At 41.8% G+C, this 22239-nt stretch overlaps 2 protein-coding genes across 3 annotated transcripts; one reads left to right on the top strand and one right to left on the bottom strand.

Annotated features, from left to right (window-relative positions):
- Nucleotides 1-2660: 2660 nt before the first annotated feature.
- Nucleotides 2661-10048, top strand: dnajc18 (DnaJ (Hsp40) homolog, subfamily C, member 18). Of its 2 annotated transcripts, XM_070843739.1 has the most exons (9): nt 2661-2846; nt 2959-3140; nt 4396-4564; nt 5209-5354; nt 6270-6476; nt 6798-6910; nt 7248-7357; nt 7476-7648; nt 8123-10048. In XM_070843739.1, the coding sequence occupies exons 2-9, from the start codon at nt 3014-3016 to the stop codon at nt 8245-8247; spliced, it is 1170 nt and encodes a 389-aa protein (XP_070699840.1). In that variant the 5' UTR covers nt 2661-2846; nt 2959-3013; the 3' UTR covers nt 8248-10048. The 2 variants fall into 2 exon arrangements, with proteins under 2 accessions (XP_070699840.1, XP_070699839.1); XM_070843738.1 differs by having other exon boundaries at nt 2661-3140.
- Nucleotides 10049-11099: 1051 nt separating this feature from the next.
- On the bottom strand, nt 11100-21914 carry brd8a (bromodomain containing 8a). The gene is made up of 19 exons (XM_070843622.1): nt 21825-21914; nt 21287-21383; nt 20662-20731; nt 20506-20555; nt 20239-20361; nt 20037-20117; nt 19833-19912; nt 19215-19357; nt 18529-18720; nt 16616-16706; nt 16023-16172; nt 15565-15725; nt 14860-15340; nt 14697-14740; nt 14296-14564; nt 14004-14096; nt 13817-13885; nt 13290-13572; nt 11100-11863 (listed from the first exon to the last, which is right to left on the bottom strand). The coding sequence occupies exons 1-19, from the start codon at nt 21865-21867 to the stop codon at nt 11804-11806; spliced, it is 2580 nt and encodes an 859-aa protein (XP_070699723.1). The 5' UTR covers nt 21868-21914; the 3' UTR covers nt 11100-11803.
- Nucleotides 21915-22239: the final 325 nt, after the last annotated feature.

Below are 22239 nucleotides of genomic sequence, written 5' to 3'. Positions count from 1 at the left end.
ATATCTTTTGTTTAAAGAGTATTTAACCACCACACACCACTGGAATAAGTAGGCTGAGGTGTACCCGGAAATGTATTTAAGGGATTTGAAGAATGTATCCTGATCAGAATTGAACTAATTAATCACTTTTGAGAACAAATTAGATGAATTTTAAGTACAGAGGTACTTCTCTCATGAAAACTGAGCACACCGTAGATCAGCCATTTGGTTTATGAATCCATCCATATTGCATGTGAGTGTGTTGATCATTTCATCATTTCCTGTTTTTCTAACAATTTTTCTAATCCAATCTGGTTTTACTGTGGACTACAGTGGAGAAACGGGTCAAGAAAAACTTCACTGACAAGTGCGCTCACACTGTGATCCAAACAAAGCATCAATTCCCATTTTCCAAATATTGTGTCAAAATTCTTTGATGAAAAGTCACTTTTCATCCTATAATGCCATGTTGCACTGAAAAGGTTTTTTTTTTTTTTTTTCGACTGGCAGAGGAAGAGAAAAGAAACAAAATGAAAACAGGAAACATTCTGGTTCTTTCAAAATAAATTTGGGAAAGTTGATACCATGCAACACATACTATCACATAAATTTCTAGAATTTCCTTTCATACATTAATATTTTTTCTACTTTATATTTCATCTTTCTATTCAATGATAAAGGTATGTGAATTAAGGATGGACAAAAAGTGATTTTTAACACAGCATCTATGGTATGGAACGCATCAATGCATGCAATTAAGTTCCTAATTGTTATGTGAGATTATAATTGTGATAGTTGTGTTTCAAATAGTAAACTTGAATTATTTTATTTTTGAATTATATTTGTAGTTTTATTTGTCTTGTTTTATAAATTTTATAAATAGGCTTCCTTTGATTGTTTTTGTCATTTTTTTCATTCTGTTATTTATTACCACTGCTTTTAATTTTATATTGATTTATTGTATGCAGAGATGCTCTTCTAAGGTATGAAGCCTTGTGTTCATTTTTTTTTTTCTGTTGTACTAATGTACAGAAAATGTTCAATAGTGTGAATGAATATAATCTCAGTGAAAAGCAACTTTCAGGCTGCCAAAGCATGATAGCATGGTTTTCAGATGTAAATGAATTGGACACAAAGAAAATCATGTGTCGCACTTATGTTAACAGGAAACATTGTACTCTGGTTATATTTACTGCTGATATTATTATTGTTACAATTTAGCTTATGGTTATTTTCCTTCCTCTGTTTCTGGTTCTTGTATGGTCTACATGCATATTTCAACAAACAAATATAATGGATTTTATCTTGCAACATTTTTTATTATATATGGAAATATGTTTTCGCATTTGACTTCCTAAATGATACACACATTGTAAGCATGCCCTATGGGACAAATCACATTTTTTTACTCTTGAATAAAATATGCATGAACAAAAACACGTTGCACAATAACTTACTTCCACAGAAAACACCACACATTTATTGTGTGTAAGACTGGAGAGGCCAATCAAGAATATTTGCCACACTTTCTGCATCAGAATCATCTCCCTACAGTGTTTTACATCTAACTGTCCTGTCAAATGTGGTCAATCATGATGAGGACTTTTAACGTATGTAACCATAATCCATATTATTGCCTCAGATTACTTTGAAATGAAGTCAGTTACTGAGTAAATTACATGTCAATTTTTGTATTTAGAGACATAATCCATTGGATTACAAAAAATGTAATCTAATAATTTGGATACTTTTGGATTACCTCAAAATTCAAAACATTGAAAATATTCCACCACACACACAAAAAAAAAATCCAAAAATTCTTCTTTTTTTTCCCTCTTTGAACATCTCAAAACATTTTCAATGCCACTAAAATGCATTGTGCTTTTTCAGCATTTACAGTTGGTAAAATCAAATCACCCTGCTGGCACAAACTACAGGTGCACTGTGTATGTGTATACTACAACATGTGGCTGTTTCTTCTGTGTACATTTGTGTTAATGCTGTTTGTCTGTCGTCTAAGAAACACGATTACATGAGTTGATAGCGTTGGTTATCACGAAAAAGCTTTAGAAAATTCAAAATTGCCATATTTTAAAGACATCATCAAAAATGTAATCATGGAATCCTTGACAATGTAAATATAATCTAATTGCAAATGTTTTCAAATGTACTTATTTTTGTAATCTGGCTACATAATCCCGATTACATGTGATCAGTTACTACCGACAGTGCACATATCAGCAAAATATGCTGTAGTTAGTTGTTTTTGTTTACATCAGGCTATTTACATTATAAAATGACTACATTGAACGGTTATAAATATCCATTAGATCCCTGCTGTCTTCTCATTCTGCCACTACAGTTAAAGGCAGCAATGTCAACAAAAAAACACCAACCAAAAAAATCTTAAATCCAATTTGTATATAATTCTTCTTAATGTGCACTTGAACGCATCGCGAGCAACATACGCCTTCAGCGAAAGACCGTGAATGCAGCAGTGCACCTGCTGATGCTAATCAACCGTCTGGGTGTACTGAGTGTCCTTTAGTAATAGGATAGAGTAAATAAATCTCCAAAGGTAAAGGTAACAACCGACTAAACAACATTTTGACTCTGTATCAGGACAGATTTCAGACCTCGCTGCACCGGATGTGACGTCCTGCTCGTCTGGCCTCCACCTCCTGTCCATCACGGCGCTGGAGGTACAGCTTGGTACAGCTTAATTGAGCGGGTCGGCCCTTTAAACAGCTGACAGCTAAACCCAGTCCACTCCTCTGGCCTCCAGCTTAAAAAATGGCCCAGCTGCGGGCCTGTTTGCTGCCCGAGACCGACCGCCATCGTCTGGGAACCGGATACTACGAAGGAGCGTGAGTGACCGCAAGCTGCTCCCAACGTTACGCAGCTGCCTGAAACCAAAGCTAATCTGCTGTTAGCTGTAGCGGCTCGTCTTGCCATATGATACTGACGCACATTACACAGGTACAGACCTCTACTGACAGCGACTGGATCGGCTTAATAACCCCGCGACGCTGAAATGGACAAAGACGAAGCAGACCGGCTGATAGAGAAGGCCAAGCTGTGTTTACGGTCCGGGCGGAAGGATCGGGCGCTGCAGCTGCTGTATGAAGCCCAGAATATTTACCCCAGCACCCGGGCCAGAGGTAAAATTAGCTGACGCACATTCTGCAATGGCAGTCCGACCAGATAACCGTGAACAACGAGCTAACTTAACGCAATCTGTTAATTAGGAGGAGAAAGTGTGTTTGCAGGTTTCAGGATGGGTGCACAGGCTTGCTGTTTTCAGATGGGGATAAAAATGAGCTAACGGTATCTATGCTAGCTTTAATACTTAATGTCTGCACAGGCTGCATGCAGAAACATAGGGCTGTGTTAGGGGCTCCCTTCCCCCTTGCAGACCAGACAGCACCACAGACTGTGAGTGCTGTGCTGAAATCTCTATCCGGTTGCTAAGTCTTGCCTAATTGCTTTTGCAGTAATGGCATCATAATCAGGATAATTCAGAGGTAACGTTCAGCTCTTTGAATGCACTGTGCATGAGGCAGTTAAATGCCACAGGCTCCATCTTGCAGCAGATTGTATTAAATTGCACATGCTGTGCCAGGAGTGAAAAACTTTTGATTCCCAGTCAATAAATGAGAATAAATGCGAGGAGACACATGAGCAAATTTCAGTGGTCCTGAGTGTTAAAACACAGTATTTCAGAAACCATTACTACACAAATCACAAATATTGACAAGAGAAAATATGACAACACTTCAGGAAATAGTGACATTGAAGAAACAGAATGACATCTCAGATTAGGGAAAGGGTGGGACAACTCTTCTTGTTCATGATTGGGCAGAACCCTGGTCAGTTCAGAGATTATTCACTGGATGTGTCACGGTTAGTTGAACGCTCTAAACTCGATGCTGCTGTGTTAAGTTGTTATGCTGTCAGGCAACTTTTGGCACTCTGGCCATGATAACTGTGCCATTATTAAACGTGGGTCCCATTTTCACATATTTGGGGTTTGAAATGATGAGTAGGTACAAACATTTTGGAATTGGTTCATTTATTCTGGAGTTGAAAGTGTTTAGAAGTGTGATGTTTAGTGTAGAAAATGCTTTTATACAGGGCACAAGGAATCACTGAATCCCTGCAACAGAGTTGGAGATATGCTTATATTTAATGACAAAGAGCAGTGAAGCTGTTCTAGAGGCTCCTGATAGTCAATTTTGTTTTTTCCTTTTCATTTGTCGGCCATCTTTATGTTCAGGACCAACCATGTAGGTTTATGTTCACCACTAACAATAATCTCCATTGTGATTGTGACTCATACCAGTTATTTTCTTGTTTCTGTTGCCTTTACACCCGAATTTGCGAGTTGACCTCAGACGCCTGTGTTCCTGTTTACAGTGCTGATAGATGCCATTGTAAGGAACGGAGGCACTGCTACTCCAGAGGCAAACCACGTTCCCCCGCCGACAGGGTGGAGGGATGAGGACATCGGACGCAATGAAACAAGTAATCCGAGTGGTGATGACAAGAAGAGCTACACTGAGGAGCAACGTCAGGGTGTTCTCAGGTGCACAGTGACTCTTGACTCTTGTACATTTGTTTTTTTTGCTCTGTTGTACAGTAACAGACTGAGTGCTGCCGTTGTTCCTCACCATATAGCTTTGGCTGTGTTACATGCTCCGACTAACCCGGCAGCTGGACGCACACTGGTTAAAGTAAAAGCAGTTTAGATGCCATCGATGTCCTGTCGCAAAGTATCCCAGATTCCAGTAAATAAACAGTTCCCAGTATTCTCGACCACCTGCAGTGACCTCCTCACAGATACAACCATCCGCCAGCAAGAACATATCAAGAAGTTGGCTGCCAGCTGCCCTCTGACTGAGCAATATGTTTTTCCCAATAAAGAGGAAAGAAAGTGCAGCAGTAGTACTCATAAGTACTTCTCACTGCAATGTTTTTGTTTGAAGTAAGAGTGGTCCTCCTAGAAAGGCCATTTACAAAACTATTTCAACCCCTCAAGGTCAGTGGATTGTCAGTTTTTCCTTTTCCATGACTTCCAAGATGACTACAGACCCGCCAAAGTAGCGAGATGTTTAGATGCCACCATAACAGCCATAAAGTCACTAAACCAGCACCGTTAACCAGGTGCTTCATAATCGGAGTTTGATCTGAGGCTTGTGTGTTGACATCCATTCTGCTTTGTTACTGCAGGATAAAGAATTGCAAGGACTTTTATGAAATCCTTGGTGTTTCCAAAAATGCCAGCGATGAAGATTTGAAGAAAGCGTACAGGAAGTTGGCCCTCAAGTTTCACCCAGACAAGAACTTTGCTCCAGGAGCCACAGATGCTTTCAAAGGTACGAGCGTTGGTAGAAAGGAAGGAAAAACAGCTTTTCTTCTGTGAGATGCAACAGTGACAGCTGAGCACGACTCCTGCACACAAGACTCTCACAACGGAGATGTTAGCACCTTTCAGCAAAGTCAGAGGTCATGGCCAGTGTAAGAACTGCACCCTCACACTGGTGGTGTCTTGTTTAAACAAACTTTAGCACGCCAGAGGCTTGAAGCTGGTTCATCCAGTTTTATTTAAGTACAGAATTTCTGTGTTGAGCTGTTTGTATTCATTCATGGCAGGGGTCTGCAAACTGTGGGGCGACGCTCCCCAAGGGGGGCACTGGAGGGAGTGTTGCAGGCGAGGAGGGAGGGAGAGACATGAGACAAACTGCATGAGGTGAAGGGGACAGATGCATGCTGGTGTTCAGGAAGGCGATGTAGATTCGTTAAAACCCATAGTGCCCAGTTCTGTCAAATCTGAACACGCGTGACTTACAGTTTCCAAGAATTATCTTGACTTGAAATAAATCTGCTTGGAAATCATAGAAGAAAGAACTTGCCTTTTAATCATCACATTTTTCATGTTTTTTAAAGTTTTCTGCAGACTCAAAATAATCCAGCAGTTGTTTGTACATCCATGGGTGCATTTAAAACAGGAACTGATATTTGCTAATTCAGTTTACTTGTAATGGAGCCAATTTGCCAACATGTAAACAAATATAGGCAAAAAACAGGGCTCAAGTTGTAGCCTACTAGCTAGCCAGCTAACTGAATCCATAGCAACATTTTACTTCCTGCTCACATTCCCAAAACAAAATAACAGAAAGGGGGTGAACTAATACCTTTACCTTACATTAAAGGATCCCCCCCCAGCATATTAGGTTTTGCTTTGGACTTCCTGTTTGCCACAGCCAAAAGTTTCCCTCCTCTCCCAACAGCAATAGGCAATGCATATGCAGTGCTGAGCAACCCCGACAAGAGGCAGCAGTACGATCAGTACGGAGATCAGTCCGCAGCTTCAAATGCACCCCAGCAGTCTACCTACAGTCGCCATGGCTTCCACCGAAGCTTCCACCGAGATTTTGAGGCCGACATTTCCCCTGAGGAACTCTTCAACATTTTCTTCGGAGGAAGGTTTCCCACAGGTGTGTGCGTGTGTGTGTGTGTGTGTGTGTGTGTAAAATGTTATGTCAACAAAGACCACGGTTACACAAGCTCTGCAGACTATATCTATAAGAAGAAAGGGTCATGAACAAGAGGGCCAAAGCTGCTGCAAGGTCACTATTTAAGGTGACACTGAGGCATCTAACAAATGCACTCCCTAATTTTAATGGGTGATTTGGAAGAACTTTGGATATTTCCAAAGCACTTGGCACGTGTGAGTAAGTCATGCATGATGAAGGTTAAGGCTGTTGTCTTATTGTGGAACTGTGTTGCCATAGAACTGTGTGTGTGTGTCTCTGCAGGAAATATCCACGTGTACACCAACCAGGGAGCCTCCTACTCTCAGTTCTATCAGCCTCGTCGTCGACGTGCTTATGAGAGGCGCGAGGAGGTGGTGGAGGACAACCAGAGTCAGGTCAGTGACTCACCAAACATGAAGACAAATCCCTGTTAAACAACCACAGTGTTGGGTTGTGATCCTCCTGCGGAGCTGTGCCATTATTCTAATCATTAACACGCACAGACTTTTAGGAATGCGTTGGTAACATGGCTGCAGCCCTCCGGTTCCCCATAATGATTGATTTCATGCCACTCATTTACCCTCCTCATAACCGAAGTGCCTTTATTGCTTTGGAAGATCGTGGTTTGCCTCAAAGACACAACAGCACAGTGCTGGCATGAGTACAGTATCAGTGCAGCCTACATACAGTATTATATGCTTTGTAATCTGTGCTGATTTTATCTTCCCACAGAACACCTTCACAGCGCTCCTGCAGCTTCTCCCCGTGCTGGTGCTAATCCTCATATCAGTGTTTACTCAGATGATGGCCACTAACCCTCCCTACAGTCTCTTCTATAAGCCGTGAGTCTGCCGCACCATTAACCTTAACTACAGTGACATTTAAGCAAATCCCTGCGCTCCGCCATGTTTGACACGACAGTTTCACTGAATAGATATTAATGACGTGTTCGGGTTCCAGGGGCATGGGGCTGGTGGTGTCCCGGGAAACGCAGCACATGGGTGTACCATACTATGTGGATAAACATTTTGAGAAGGAATACCGTGGCGCTGCGCTGGACGAACTAGAGAAAACCATTGAGAGCGACTACATCGAACACCTGCAGAGCAGCTGCTGGAAAGAGAAACAGCAAAGTAAGCGAGCAGCTCCTTCAGCTTGGACAGGAACTCTTTTAGCTACAGTGGACATATCACTAAAGCTCAAATCTTGATTTATATGAAATCAGATTCTGTCTGATTGACATTGCATTCAGGAATAGTTCAACATTTTGAACATTATGCTGGATTATAAGATTGATCGACTCTCATATCTGTGCATGAAAAGTAAGGCTTCAGCCAGCAGCTGCTAACCGCAACTTCCTGGTGCCTCTGATGGGTTGCCCCGGCAACTGGTTCTACCCAAAAAAATAGTCCTGACAGGCAGATGTTATAACTAATAGGTAGCTGTTTCCACCAGTTTCCAGTATTTATGCTCAGCTAAGGTGGCTGTAGCTTCATATTTACTGTACAGATGTGAGAGTGGTATTGAACTTTTCATCTGTCTTAACTGTAAGCTGCTGTAAGTAGATGCCATACATTGTTCTGCTGTCATTCTGTTCACCTTTTCAGAATCAGACTTGGCAAACCTGGGACAGCTGTACCGCGACGACCGGTTAAAGCAGAAGGCCGAGTCGATGAGGCTGGACAACTGTGAGAAACTGCACCGATTGGTTGGGCGTCAGAGAGGGAAATGAGGACCGCTTGAGAGGAGAACACGTTTCTTTACAGACTTTACAATAACGCATTTTAAGTGTGTAATTTATTCAATCTGGCCACTTTGTAAAGAAATCTCTTTTAGGTACAGCGCAGTCAGTGGGCGATTATGCCGCTGAAAACAATGTGCCTTTTCTCCTCTTTGATGGTAGAACAAAATAGAGTTGCATGTTAGCTGCCAACCCCGGCTGTTGTGGTAGCAGCATCAAGTGCAAACTCACTGTGGCAGTGTGTATGATGTCTCAGAGCCTTTAAAGTTTCTTATAGAAATGGCATGACATATGGTGTCTCCCTTTGGGGTTATGAAGGAAGTTGTATGTTCACACATACATGTGTGTAGTCTACCTGTATTTATTTTCTTTAATGTTTTTGTGTCCTTTTAGGTGTATTTATTTAATAGTAGAGTGAATGTTACTAGAGCATCTTGGCTCTGTTCTTTTTTTTTTTTTTTGCTGTGGGAAGTAATTAGTGCAGTAACTTAAATTATATTGTAGTTTTTGGAGAAATATGAGAGCTTCTGTGCTGTGAAACGACAGAGGACCTTATATTTATCATTAAAACTGAAACAAATCAGACATTAGAAAGAACTTTAACATCTGGACTGTGGTTAATCAGGCAATGTGGCCTCTGGCGCTGTTGCAGTAGGAGGCACAGTAGACTAAAACTTTACAAAACATGACCATATTTTTCTGATCAGTGTGCTTAACTATGAAACGGTTGTACTTGCCAAAAAACTAAGCTGTCTCTGACAGTGAGAGCTTCCCACTCCCTGCACTACTGCTTGCATAGGTGTTTATTGCGTTGGTCATTAAGCTTCTGCCATTCAGGAACCAGTGTTTTGGCTGTGACAGATGACTGTCCTATGTTGCAAAAAGAGGCCATGATTTGAAGAAGCGATATTGATTTGTCACAAGCAGGGATTCCACTTCAACCAAAAAAAATATATAGTCACAGTCCTGCACAGTGTTTGTGTGTACCTGGAAGATATGGGAAGCTCAGTTGTTAGCAATATCTTTTAGGCTGCTGGGGATTAAATGGCATGCAATACAGTCTAAACCGTGCACAAGATTAAATGATTTTGTTCTCGGAAAAATGCTTTTTGTTCCATATTTTAAAAATGTTATAAATCCTGCATCTTTTTAAATTCTGCAGATGTTTTATAAAAAAAAAAAAAGACATTTTGTTTTGAAAATCTGAAACGCAATTGTCAATTTCAATCATGTTTAGAAATTATATTAAATATCTCGGGACATGAGCGACGTCCCACAGCTAGGAGCCAGAATTGTGACTTTTACCTGTCAGGTCTCGTCATTAGTAGGACGCTAACTTTGTGAAGATAACAACTTTCATTCTTTATACCAACTCTGGATCATTCAAACCCTATACAGACATTAACACTTGTTGCTGTGCACTAAGACTGCCAAACTGCCTTAGCTGTTCTCATACTTGTGAAATATTCAGGTTCATCTCAAGCACTTTTAAGTTAATATTTAACTTTCCTTTGTTCCATGTTGTTACTGTTGCATGCACCCCAGTGAGAGAGTGTTTTATTAGTTACTACATATTTATTTTGTGCAAACACTTCTTCATATGGCTACTGACACGCTAAATGATGTGAATATTCAGGTCCACACTGTAACCCGCAAACATGTAAAACCTTTACTGTGATACACAAAAATCAGGTTTTGGTATCAGTCAGTGTGGTAGTACACCCGAGGAACACTGCAGAATTCAGTTTTCAGCCAAAAATGCGAGAAAATTAAAGATATAACCAGAATATGATCGGGCCTGTCTGATTCGTTCATTTGTGATTTTGCTGGTGGTTTGAGTCTTTGAATGATTCAAGTGTTTGGTCACACAGGTAAGACAGACATCTGTATGTGCAACACATTTATGGATCACTGTTAAATACCATCATTAGAAGACTGCACATTGTCATACTTGAGTTGTGTTTAAAAACATCGATTAAATCATGTAAAATGTCACACAAATCATCAACTCTTACCAAATATTTACTCACCATTGGCCTTAGAAAAACATCACACATTGCAGTGTGGCCTTCATGTGACCGAACATAAGAGTTGGTCTAAGAGGTTTGATTTCACAGACTAGATGTAGAACTTTAAATAGTATCTGACTTTTTCTTACTCAAAATTTGACCGGTCAAACTAATGTACCTTCACTTCTGCCAATTCTGGGTTTAACAGGAAAGAAAAAAAACCCTTTGTTTATCCTTTGTGGAATCCTATAAACAAGTTGGCTCTGGTTCAGTAAAAGCTATGTTTTATTGATCAGGCCAATTTACGTAACACTGAACGATAGCCAAATGGAAAATACTTAAACTGTCCCACCCCTGAATGAGAGCTTTGTGGAAGATGGTGTGTCCCATCTGATTGTAGACATGGCGATGAAACAGCAGATCAGAGAAGTTGTATGAAATCCAACAACGGTAACTTAGTTGTCCTGTAACTCTTTAACAGCCTCGTGCCATGAGGCCACTGCTGCTTCAAAGTCTGCTTTCTCTTCCCCCACAGACATTTAGTTAAACATCAGTTAGACAAAGCGGACAAAAAAATAAGGTTATAGAAATGCTGACTATTTAAATTCCTCACAGAAAGATCAAATATGTTCTCGCTTTGCACACAATCCATCCATGAACATATTTGGCTGGGCAGCTTGTTATCGGCAGGGTTAGATTTGAGAAAGATGACGAGTACTTCAATGGTGGCAAACGGTCATTGCTGGGGTGTGTTTTGTGTTGCCATTGTGAAAAAACGATGCAAATTCAATGTTAACAGTGAATGTGAAGTTTTATTGTTTAAACATTTTAAAGTCCACAAAACGGTTTATTTACGTGACATTTTCTCAAAAATACCAAAAATGACTCAGAATATGCATGTAGGTACTGTTTTACGGATAGCATAGAGAAAATCAATTCATCACAAACAATACAACCATACTTAAAAATGATCTTAATGGTTTTTTTTTTAAATTAGAAAACTTGAAAAAAACTGAACTGAATTTATACCAGTAATGAAAATGGTTCTGTTTGTATGTGACTGCCCAGATCATTCAGAAATTCGTGGTTAATCTGACTCTTTGGCCACTGGTTTATCACGGTATCGCCAACAGAAATAAACTGCGCCAATCTCGAGTCCAACCAGGCGCCCTGTAGGCTCATTCTCAGTCCCGTCATGGGCTGGGAGTAACTTCTACCTTCACTTCTACAACCTGATGTAATGCAGAGCAGCCTGACTCTTGGTGATCTGCAGCTACGTCTATGAAAGGTTTGACCAAGTCTTTCTCAATGCCCCATTGTAATCTGGGATTATACAGTATGTAATCCATGTCTGCATGGCTGTCTCAAGGAATGAGCCTCTCCACGTTACGGCATACCCATTCAATCTAGAGTGCAAGTGGAGGTTACACTGCACAGTATGCAGAGTGAGAATCTGTGCAAACGTCAGAGAATAAATTCAGTCTTGCGGTATCACACCTTTCACTTCAACGCTGGCTGACAGTTCTCACTCTCTATGTTCACTTCTTCATCTTGAGGTCAGCTTCTATGGCACAACGGCGCCCTCTGGTGCCCCCATCCTACAGTCAAAGGCAGGAAGAAACAACCTTTTAGACCACATTTAGTCTTTACTCAAATGATGCGTTCAGCTCTATATGAATGAGATCGCCTTTGTTTTGATATTTACAGCAACTGTTGTTTTTATTGTTTGCTTCAGGAAAAAAAAAGATAAGAGAGAGACAGAGAGAGTTTTTTAAGGCTGCAGAATTGGTACTTACAAAAAGAGAAAGGAGGAAGGCAGGAGAGGACATGGAGACAGAGTCCTGGAAGAGCAGAATGATGTGCATCAGAGCTGCGACTCAAAAGTGTATTGAAAGAGGAAGCGAAATAATGCTAAGAAAGATACAACACACAGTATGTTCAGGACCAGGAAAGGCTGAAATGAGCTTAAGGAGAACTACTGTCAGAGGACATTTGTAAGAAAAAAATGGTGGCCATTTAAAACTTTAACTAGTCACCTCCTCACTGCACTGCGGTTGTATCACTTCTCCACATTGGATATTTTCTAAGGAACATGCCAGCGTCATTACCTACATACAACATATACTACAGACAAACATTCACGTCAACCATTTTTCAAAGCATAGCATGAAGCTCTATAATCATGATCTGCTTTCCAGTCAACTACTGGTTTCAGTTAACGTCAGCACACTATGAAATATCAACATTGAACACTTTAAAACTTGATTCTGATTCTAATTTATCATCCGAATATTTAGGAGGAGTGTGCTGTCGCTACTTCACCAACCAACTAGGCGCTGAAGTAACAAAGGAACAAAAAGCAAAACATTGAAAACAGTGTGAAATTAGTGGAAAGCAAAAGCCTTCAATGTAAACTTACTGTATGCTTTGGTAAATAGTTGGCAGCAATGTTCTTTACATTATGGCATTATTACGTTATTGCCTACCATTTTCCAAAGCATAACGTGTTCTAACATGTGAACGTCTTTCTTTCCAGTCAATCCCTGATATGGAACTTGCTGGAGATGCATCCAGCCATCAACACAGTGAACAATGTTTTTCAAAGTTGTCTTTGTATAGCAACCGTCTGATTTTTTTTTTTTTTTACATTTATCTATATTCATAAACAGATTATCTGTTAATAGAGATTATCTGAAATGCCGTCTGGTCATGTAGCTAGGACATCAGTTATCCCGATATCCGCTGGCTACACTGGGAGCACTGAAAAGTTGGCCCTTGTTCCCAGAGGCTAAATCGTTCTTGCCTATTAAATGAATGTTTCAAATCCCAGCAAGTTGATTTTGACAATATACGACACCAACGGCTGCCTGAAAGGATATCACTGTAAACACTAATGTCATGCTTTGGAAAATGGCAGGCAGATCTACTTTAGCATCACTTTCTTCTAACTTTAAGTTAGCCTGTTGTCTCACCCTTGTCTCTTCTTCTGTACTCTCTGCTTTTGTCAAAATTCTAGTGAAGCACCTTGTCAGTAGAGTCCTGTTTGCGTGTGCTCTCACGGCCCCTCAGGCTCTTGGCGCTGATACCAGACTCTGATGTCTCCATGATGAGCTGGGTTGCTAGAAACTGCTGGATCTGCTCCAGGACGTCGCGCTGCATCTCCAGAGCCATGTGGTACACGTCATGATCCAGGCTGTTGTACATGACCGCGTTCTGAAACATCAGCATGATGTCCCTCTGGAACTCGGCGGTGGTCCGTATCAAACCAGACTCAATGTTCTTTTTTATGGTGGCCAGGTCCATGGGCCTGTAGAAGTGAAGAGCAAAGTGGGGAGTGATGAAAAGACAGGTGAGCCTGTGTGATCTGATGAGCTGTCGAGCGCTCCCGACTGGTTCAATAATTCAATGTCATCCGCTGTTTTTCTTGTTGTCTGAAAAGCTGACATTTTTATGATGTAAGAGTTTCACTCTGTATGAGCAACATAACTATAACAATTATTATAATGCAATGAAAATAATCATAAAATGTGAGCAAAGCAAACTGTCCTTACCTGTGCACAATACTGTGGTACCCAGGTGCAATTTCATCTGTTACTGGCTGCAGGAAGACATTTGCATACCTACAACAGGTTCACACAAATTACATCTATTCCAGTAATGGCACGGGGAATGAAAAAGTGGAAATATATCAGAGGCTGAGCATCTGCGGCCAGTGTCGCTGGCTAGTCTTATTCTGACCTGTGATTGGCTGCTGCACGCCACACCAGCATTATAGCTTTCTTCCAAATCTTGTGAGCCTGCAGAGCTTCCAGGTCCTCACTGCACACAGAACTGCATAATAAAGGTGCATAAGAAGGAAGTTAGAACACACAGGGAAGTCACGAAGAATGTATTATCAAGCAGGACCTGATCTGCAGCGTGACAGAATGAAAGCAAGCTGCTTACTCAACATTCTAACTTCACCACCATCTCTCACAATTAAATTGAAGTTTCTTTCCCTGCTGTGTGTGTCTGAGTGTGTTTCGCTCACAACTGCGATGACGCAGGGCTGCTGGGGATGGAGTCTGCGGTTGTGTGGAGCTGCAGAGACGAGGAGGCCGTGTGGAGGCTGTATCCATCCTCGCTCTCGCTGGCCGTGGGCTCTAGCTCTATCTCCCCGTCTGGCTCTGACAAAAATCCTTCCGCCCCGTCACCCTCGTCTTCTCCACACACTTCTGGCCCGTTGACCTCATTGTGCACTCTAGTCCCTGAGGCGCGCTGCCTTCTCCCAGCACTTATTCCATCCTCTGCCTTCATCTCCTGCAAAGATGGAGAAAGATGCAGAGATTCAAACAGAGCTTACAGCGCAGTGGGTACTGTGGAGCTACGCACTTTGCATTTCAGTACAGCAGTTATAAGTATCGTGTTCGCTGTCCTTGTCGGGTGCTATACCTTGGGATGCCTTTCTGTGAGTGGGCTATCTTCTAATACTGAGTCTGCCAAAATAGTAAAGATGAATAATAAGAAGGAAATAGTTATGCAAAATGCATAGTTGCATGCAAACTGCATGTAATGAAGCAAGAGAATACTTTTACTTATGCATGGGTGTGTATACCTCCAAGGGGTTTATCGGGTCTTTGCTGAGCCCACTTCTCACTCTCACATTTTATGGTAACATCCAATGAAATTTGGCTTTTCTGGTGCACCATCTCTCCAGTCTCTCTCATTGCCTCAGGCTGTGGAGGTGCTCCAGTGTGGCAGTGCTCCAAACTCTTTGAGTTGCATGAGGGTGAGCAGGAGGGAGGAAGGCCTCTTAGTCCCATAGGGAATGCTGCGAGACAGTTATCTTGACTGTCGCACAGAGAGGAGAGTGAAGCTGAAGTCCCATCCAGAACTTCTAACACTTCTGTCTTCCTCTCCAGGCTACTGTGAAGAGATGAGGACTGTGGGACCTCTGTGGGCACTGCGGGGTGAGACTCATGGGGCTGGAAAGGCCCAGCCGCCCAGGCACCAGACAAAGCATGGCCGTTCTCCTCACACAGTGAGAGAGCAGCCTCAACTGCAGCTGCATCCAGAGCCTCTGCAGTCTCATCTGCCTGCAGAAGAAGAGATATAACTCTACATCTTCAATACTGAGTTCTATTTTCAGTCTCAGCAGTGATCTTGGCGAGTGAACAGTTGTCATAACTCACTAGATTAATGGCCAAAATGAACACCCACACATAATAATAATAAAAACACACATAAAAAACAGCCATACTATATCCACAACTGATCTCAAGCATTGTTAAACTATACAGTACTTTTCCCCTTTTTGCACCTTGTCCTCAATGATGGCGATGATGTCCCCCACCGTCTTCAGGTCCAGCTCATCTCCCATGTAGGAAACAGTCACATCCTCCTCACTGAGGCCTGACACCTTATCCTCCGCAGGGAGCGGCTGACATCCAGGAGGAACAGATGGCACAATCACATCCATCTCTACACACAGACAACAACTGATTTTCAACTCTTTTTTTCCCCCAAATGCAATTTTTAAACAAGCAGTAGTTAATTTTCACATCATACTTAGCCCTTAGCTGCTGCCTTTAGATAGCTTTAAGTATAGTTCATTTATTTAGTTATTATTAAGTATCTCTTCCTCTTACATATGAAACTGAGAAATGAGACACATAGCAACTCAGTAATTACAAGAAATTGGGTCAGAAATTTAATTCTCTGGGATTTGAGGAGGTTTAGCATGTTGAGTGGTTTGGATATGGGTCAGGGTGCACAGACCTGTGCTGGCTGAGGCAGTAGAGTCAACAGGAACAGGAGTGGCAGCAGAGAGGGGGGCACCGGAGGCCGAGTCTGCACTGACCATGAAACCTAACGGGGCAGAAAACTGGGAGGGACCTGCCTCCAGGAGACGAGACAACATCGGGGCACCTGCCGTGCGACCATTCGTACACATTAACACACAAAGTGCAGAGTGTGGGCAAAGCAGCAGAGGCTCTCAGCAAGCTGGAGTATGAGCAAACAGTTCAGACAGTAGTAACACTTTAATTTAGAAGGCATGCATACATTTAGGATCCAAGGAGTAAAACTACCAAATATAAAACCTGTTCCTAATAATACAGACATTATGCCTGTATACATATGCCTATTTAACTTCACCGTTCAGTGCCAAAGGGGATTCTACTAATAACTGTCTTGATTTGAATCAAATTTTATGCAATCAATTATTTTGTGAGACGTTTGTTTTCACTTTGACACAAAACTTCTGTTCTGAGCTGTACACAGCGTGGACTCAGTGTGTGTTGAACAAATAAAACGAGAAATACTCAAATGGGGTGAATACGTTGTATCAGTCATGAACGCTGGATCTGTACCTGATGCCTGGGAGAGAGGTTGACTGGACGGAGCCAGCTGCAAGTCATGTGCTCCTGTCATATTACCAGTGGACACGTCACCCTCCCCAATCTGGGATACAAACACATACATGCATGTCAAACATTTATCATGTCTTTTCTCTTGTTTTCTTGTACATAATGTTCTAGCCTGCGTTAAAAAAATGTGCTAAATCAGACATTTAGTATAGAAAATGATTTATACACAATATATCATTTTCTAAATAACACAAATATGAAACTGTGTGTGTCTTTGTGGTATTTCCACACCCGACTGGAGCCTTTGTGTATGTGTTTATACAGAGAGCACTGCATGTCAGAGCAGAAACGTTACCAGAGCAATGTAGGGACACAAAGATCTAGTAAAGGATAAACTTATTCTGACATGTTGGGATTTCAAAAGAGCACAGTAAGCTTCATCAGATGGAAATGGAAAAAACACGTCATGCAACCACTCAAGATGAACCTCTGTCATGGACTGATTGAATGACGCCTCCTAAACGCAATAGGAAAGCGTGCCATACAGGAATCATTCAGGACATATGACAAAGAAAGAGATTAGAAAAAAAAATCCTGAGTGGAGCAATGATAGAAAACAACTTATCCGTTCAGCTATAATGCAGCAGTATGAAACTCAGCACAAACCAGCACAATTATAGCCTAAGTTAATAAAAAACAGATGCAAAATAGATTTAGTGATGTGTTGACTGTAAAAAACGACACATTCTTATTTCCTCAAGTCAAAACAATGTCCTAATTAATGTGCTGTTTCACTGGTACAGCCTCTCAGATTTGGAAGAATAGAAGGAGTCCCGTTGCCAATAACAAATTTGTTAACAGGCTTCAAAGTGCATATGACTACAGATGGAAGTAATAATGGGACAAAAGCCAAAAACATTCAGAACACTGTAATGGTTTCAAACGGGAATATGAATGGCCTTGTGTTGCACGGCCTAAGGTAACACGTGAACCCCATTGAAAATGGAGAGGAATTAACTGAAGAGAGTTCACACATGCACTCCATCCAACACTACAAAGCTTGAGCAAATCTACTAAATGAAAACACTAACACTGGGATGTACTGAAGTAAAAACAGACTGGGTGTTCCAAAAACCACATTTCTTTACTCTTAATTACAGGATAACTCTTTTTTTTAACTTTTTTTTGGGGTTTCAAATGACTGGTAGAAAAATGTTTGGAATTGGTCCAGAGGATTGTCTACGCTGGCAGCCAAGACTTTGTGGCAAATGGGCTGCAGTGGCTGCAATGTTATCCTTTGGGGTAAAGTATGCTCATTAAAAATGATTGTTTTTGCCACTGACAGGCTCAGATTGTTATTCAAAATGTCTGACAATATTACAGAGACGATCCCTTTTGAGATAGACCTGTAAGACTGATTTTGTTGTATTGCGCACCAGACTTATCTCACAGAACATAACACAACACAGGCCGGTCTACTGCTGCCTGGATCTGTTGGTTTGTGTTACTGTGTGTTACACAAATACTGTGTTGTATCCGAACTAACCCTTTAAAACACCAAAGTCACACAATAGCGCAAACGATCGAGACGGCAGTAGAACAGCAACTACCATGTAAAATTAGTTTTTTGCTCAATGGAGTCTGGTGGCTTTGAACAGCTATTTCAATCTCAGTTAATCTGGCCCATCTCTGTAGGGATCCTTTTTGTAATGTTGTCAGACACAATAACAATCTGAGCCTGTCAGAGAAAAAAAAACAAGTGGACGCACTTGGATGTGGTGCAGTTGCCCCAAAGGTTTACATTACAGCCATTGTAGCTCTTTGATGAGCTGGAGATGGGATGCCCCGCGCACTTGAACATATTAACTCCAGAGCTTGTCACTGTTGGCATAATACAGTAAGTCCCCTCCACATACCAGTCTGGAATTTGTGGCCAAGATACTGCCTTTCTTCAGCAACTCTGACAGGAGTGGAGAAGGTGGTGGTGTGGCTTTCTGGCTCAGGAGCTTCTTTTGGGCGGGGTCATCCAGAAGTGCCCCGTGGCTGATGTCACCATTCCCGGGTCCAAAAGACTCAGGAATTGTCATTAATCTGGCTGATCCTGAACACTAGAGACAGAGGGAGGTAAGCGTGAGGTCACATTGCTTTCACCAATCATCAACCTGTAATCAACTCTCTTTGTCTCTTTAATGTGTTTCTGTAAATGGTCAGGCACATTAGAACCCATTTCTGGAAGATTATTAACAAAGTCATATTCAAATTCTGGTTTTATGCCTTACAGCAGTGTTGGCAAGTTACTTTTAAGAGTTAGAAGTTAATACACAAGACATTTTATACATTACCCATTCTTTTGTCTGGCAGTGTGCTACGGCCAGAGAGCCAGATTTCTGATTTTTACAATAACAAGAAAACTCCTTCAGCACAGAAGAGCAGGCTTAAAGAGGAAAACCGACTTAAGTTATTTTAAGAGAAATATAAATTCTTAACATGAGCATCACAGCTACTAAAAATACCAGCTAAAGTTTTTGAATGTCCCAAGGGGATGTATGATTATTGAGAAGTAGGACAGACCTTACATACCTCTGAGCCTTCAGTGACTTACATTCTTTACCGATACAAGATCCAGCGTCAAGCACTCGAGTGGGTCGCCTGGGGAGGACTCCTGGCTCGGGGAGCTACAGCCTGAGGGCGAATGCACGGTGATGCCGGGCACTCTTTTCTGTGTGTTCTTTGCCACCTGTCTGGCTGGAAGAGGGAGGGGCAGCATGGACAGGATTTTCTAATCAGTCACACTAAAGCTGAAGGACGGCTCTTCAAAGGTGCCATGAGAGCTCAGACTGAGCCAATGCTGAGCTGAGAATGACAGGTTAAATCTGAGATGTCCTAAAGTGGCCTTTGTAAGGAGAACGTACCTTTTTGATTTGGGTGGTGCTGATTTCTAAGCGGACGAGCTCAAAGTGAGTGTTCGACTCAAAGGAATAAGACATACCTCACACGTTATTTTCTTGTGCATTTTTATCAACTCTACAGTACAACTGTAAAAGCGGCTATACAATGTTATCAATCAATCTGCCACCTCGAAAACCTGTTACACAATCGGGATAAGATATTGTAAACGGAACAGCTGAGAATGTTTCCACTTAAGAAATGTATTTAATCTTATCCTCCGGCATTATTCTATCATTCTGTATTGATGTTTTCCCTGAAAAATACCCCTTACGAGTGATGGAGATACCCTGATAAGCAGCATTTGTGTTTTTTCTTTTCAACTCCGCTTCTTCCTCTTCCAGTTTCTTCTTCCTGACGGACACATAAGATCGTTCATTTTGCTTATTATTAAAGTGTTAGAGAGCTTCACAAACAGAAAAGAAGACGTGCTTATCATTGTAATAACAGGTCTGGTAGAAAGTTCATTGCTTCTTACTGCATTACTTCTTCCCATAAGTCCTCGAGTTTATAATCTAGATGTCCTGCTTGAATCAGTTCAGTCTCTCTCTTCAGCTTCCTGTGAAAACAGCACCATGTCAACAAATGTCATTGATGTAGTTTATGATGCAACTATTTCCTTTTTTGGTGAACACAATGATGGAGAAGTGTTCGTGCTGTCAAAGGCTATGCTTGTGTACCTGTGCTTCTCCTGAGTTTCTTTGATCAGCTTTTTAAGTTCATCGATCCTGTCTGCTGTCAGCCTGCGTACTATCACATCCTCCACCGTCTCCACCACTTCACCTTTCTCTCCACGCTTCCGCCTGAAGGCAACAAATGCATTGTTAGTTTAGTTTAGACTCTGTTTCCCGGCATATACTGTCACTGCGTGTGTCAAACAGTACAATCCATGTTAGCTTGCAAGTCTGCAAAAGCATGCTCTAGATAAAAGTCACTAATGTGCTCACTTTGGGGCCTCGGTTGTTTCCAGGAGCTCGGAGTACTTGGAGGCACAGTGCTGTGAAGAGCCAAAGGGGAGTCAAGAACAGCTTTGTGACAGGATAAAAAAAAAGACATGTGGCAGACCTGTGTTCTGCAGTAGAGTGAGTCAGCTTTGGTCATACCTTTTGAGAGAACCAGTCGGGTGGTCGCCCAGATTCTGCGAATGGTTTGATGGCACGACTGACAGACACCCTGTTGTGATGAAGATATTTAGTAAGATATCAAAGTTGAAAGACATATTTAAGACTTCAGGTCCCAAACAGCCTGCTATTTCTGCTGTGTTTTACTGTAGTCTTAAAACTATTTTTTTCTCCCCAGTTTAAATTCCTCTTAATTCAATTCAGCAATTTGATTGTTATGATTGTTTTTTAAGCCAGCATCATCATGGATAGTGTGCCAGTCCATCACAGGGCTAACACAGACAGACTACATGCCTTCCTATGGTAAATTCATCTAATTTGCATGTTTTTGGGCTGTGATAGGAAACCACAGCGACCACTGTTACCAGCATACAGAGGAGTGAGAATGCAAGCAACAGAGCCAGCCGTACTGGATATCTAATGGTTATCTTTAGTAAAAGGATGAATGTATAACTATAATGTCTACATTAGGATGTGACCTTAGACAAATCATTCATTAGGGTATGACAGTATCATAGACTTATGGCACATACAATCAACTCAGACTGACTGGGACCAGCTTTAGACTACAGTGGCAGAAGCAGAGCAGTGAACAGTGGTACTGTACCAGTTCTGGTCTCCACTCTTCATGACAGATGTGGCCAAACACAGCTTCTCCCTCACCGACCATGGCTCCTTCGGTCCAATAACAAGCAGCTTGTGTTCTGCAGATGTGGGAAGGGAGGAGGGAGGGTGGGAGGACAAAGCATGACACAGTTTAACATCATCTTCACATCATGTATGTTCTGCATGATCAACTGATTGCCCCCTCTCAGGCCTGGCACCTACACTTCTGTCAGTCTCTTGTGCTTGGGCTTCGTTTGTACACCACCTAGCTAAAGCTGCTCACCATGCCTGCACTTCTCTGTGGACACATCCCTGCTTTGAACCGGCACATATTAAGCATGAAGCGTGTGGTAAACAGGAGCCCAGTGTAAAACAGGACTGTCAACCCGTGCCGACAGCCATTAATCCTTGCAGGCTCCCCTGCAGGGAGCAGGGGCTAATGTGCAGGAAGTTAGAGGAGATAGCATCACCAGTACGACACACTCAGCGCTAACAGATAGCATGCCGTGACATCCAGGCTATGTACCATCGTTACTCACTTCCAACCCCGTTTGCCATCTTCCTGTCATCCCGACATCCCATTCATCTTTGGAGAAAGAAGCCCGGCAATTAATAGCGACTGGCGAGACCCGAAAGGGAGAAACATGAAATAGTTCACGTTAACATCAATGAGTGTTTTGGATGTTGAGGCTTTCAAGACGTTTCTTTCTTCTAGCTAGCGCGCTGAATCACCGCTGTCCGTCAGTCTGAACGTTAGCTGTTGGTAACTTAAAAAATTAACTAGCTAGCTGAAATGCCACACAGGGCTTCCTCTGTGAAAACTCCCGAAAAAAGGGTTTTCGTTAACCTCAGCAGAGTCAGTGAAACCGGCTAAGTGACAGCCAGACCAGAGGATTTATCTTACTGTACCCACTAAGGTTATTTATCATTTTAGCTAGCAGCGAGCTGTTAGCG

The sequence above is a fragment of the Pempheris klunzingeri genome, chromosome 14 (assembly GCF_042242105.1).
Source record: "Pempheris klunzingeri isolate RE-2024b chromosome 14, fPemKlu1.hap1, whole genome shotgun sequence".
Classification (NCBI taxonomy): domain Eukaryota; kingdom Metazoa; phylum Chordata; class Actinopteri; order Acropomatiformes; family Pempheridae; genus Pempheris; species Pempheris klunzingeri.
The sequence above is the reverse complement of the archived record's forward strand: the minus strand, read 5'-3'. Positions and strand labels throughout refer to the sequence as shown.

Excerpts from the sequence above, each read along its gene's own strand:
- dnajc18 (XM_070843739.1), top strand. The coding sequence starts at position 3,014 with ATGGACAAAGACGAAGCAGACCGGCTGATAGAGAAGGCCAAGCTGTGT. Across the intron at positions 3,141-4,395 it reads CCCCAGCACCCGGGCCAGAG|TGCTGATAGATGCCATTGTA; the intron begins GTAAAATTAGCT and ends TCCTGTTTACAG. Across the intron at positions 7,649-8,122 it reads CTGGAAAGAGAAACAGCAAA|AATCAGACTTGGCAAACCTG; the intron begins GTAAGCGAGCAG and ends TCACCTTTTCAG.
- brd8a (XM_070843622.1), bottom strand. The coding sequence starts at position 21,867 with ATGGGATGTCGGGATGACAGGAAGATGGCAAACGGGGTTGGAA. Across the intron at positions 14,741-14,859 it reads ACCCGATAAACCCCTTGGAG|ACTCAGTATTAGAAGATAGC; the intron begins GTATACACACCC and ends CTATTTTGGCAG. Across the intron at positions 11,864-13,289 it reads AACAGGACTCTACTGACAAG|GATGGGGGCACCAGAGGGCG; the intron begins GTGCTTCACTAG and ends CTTTGACTGTAG.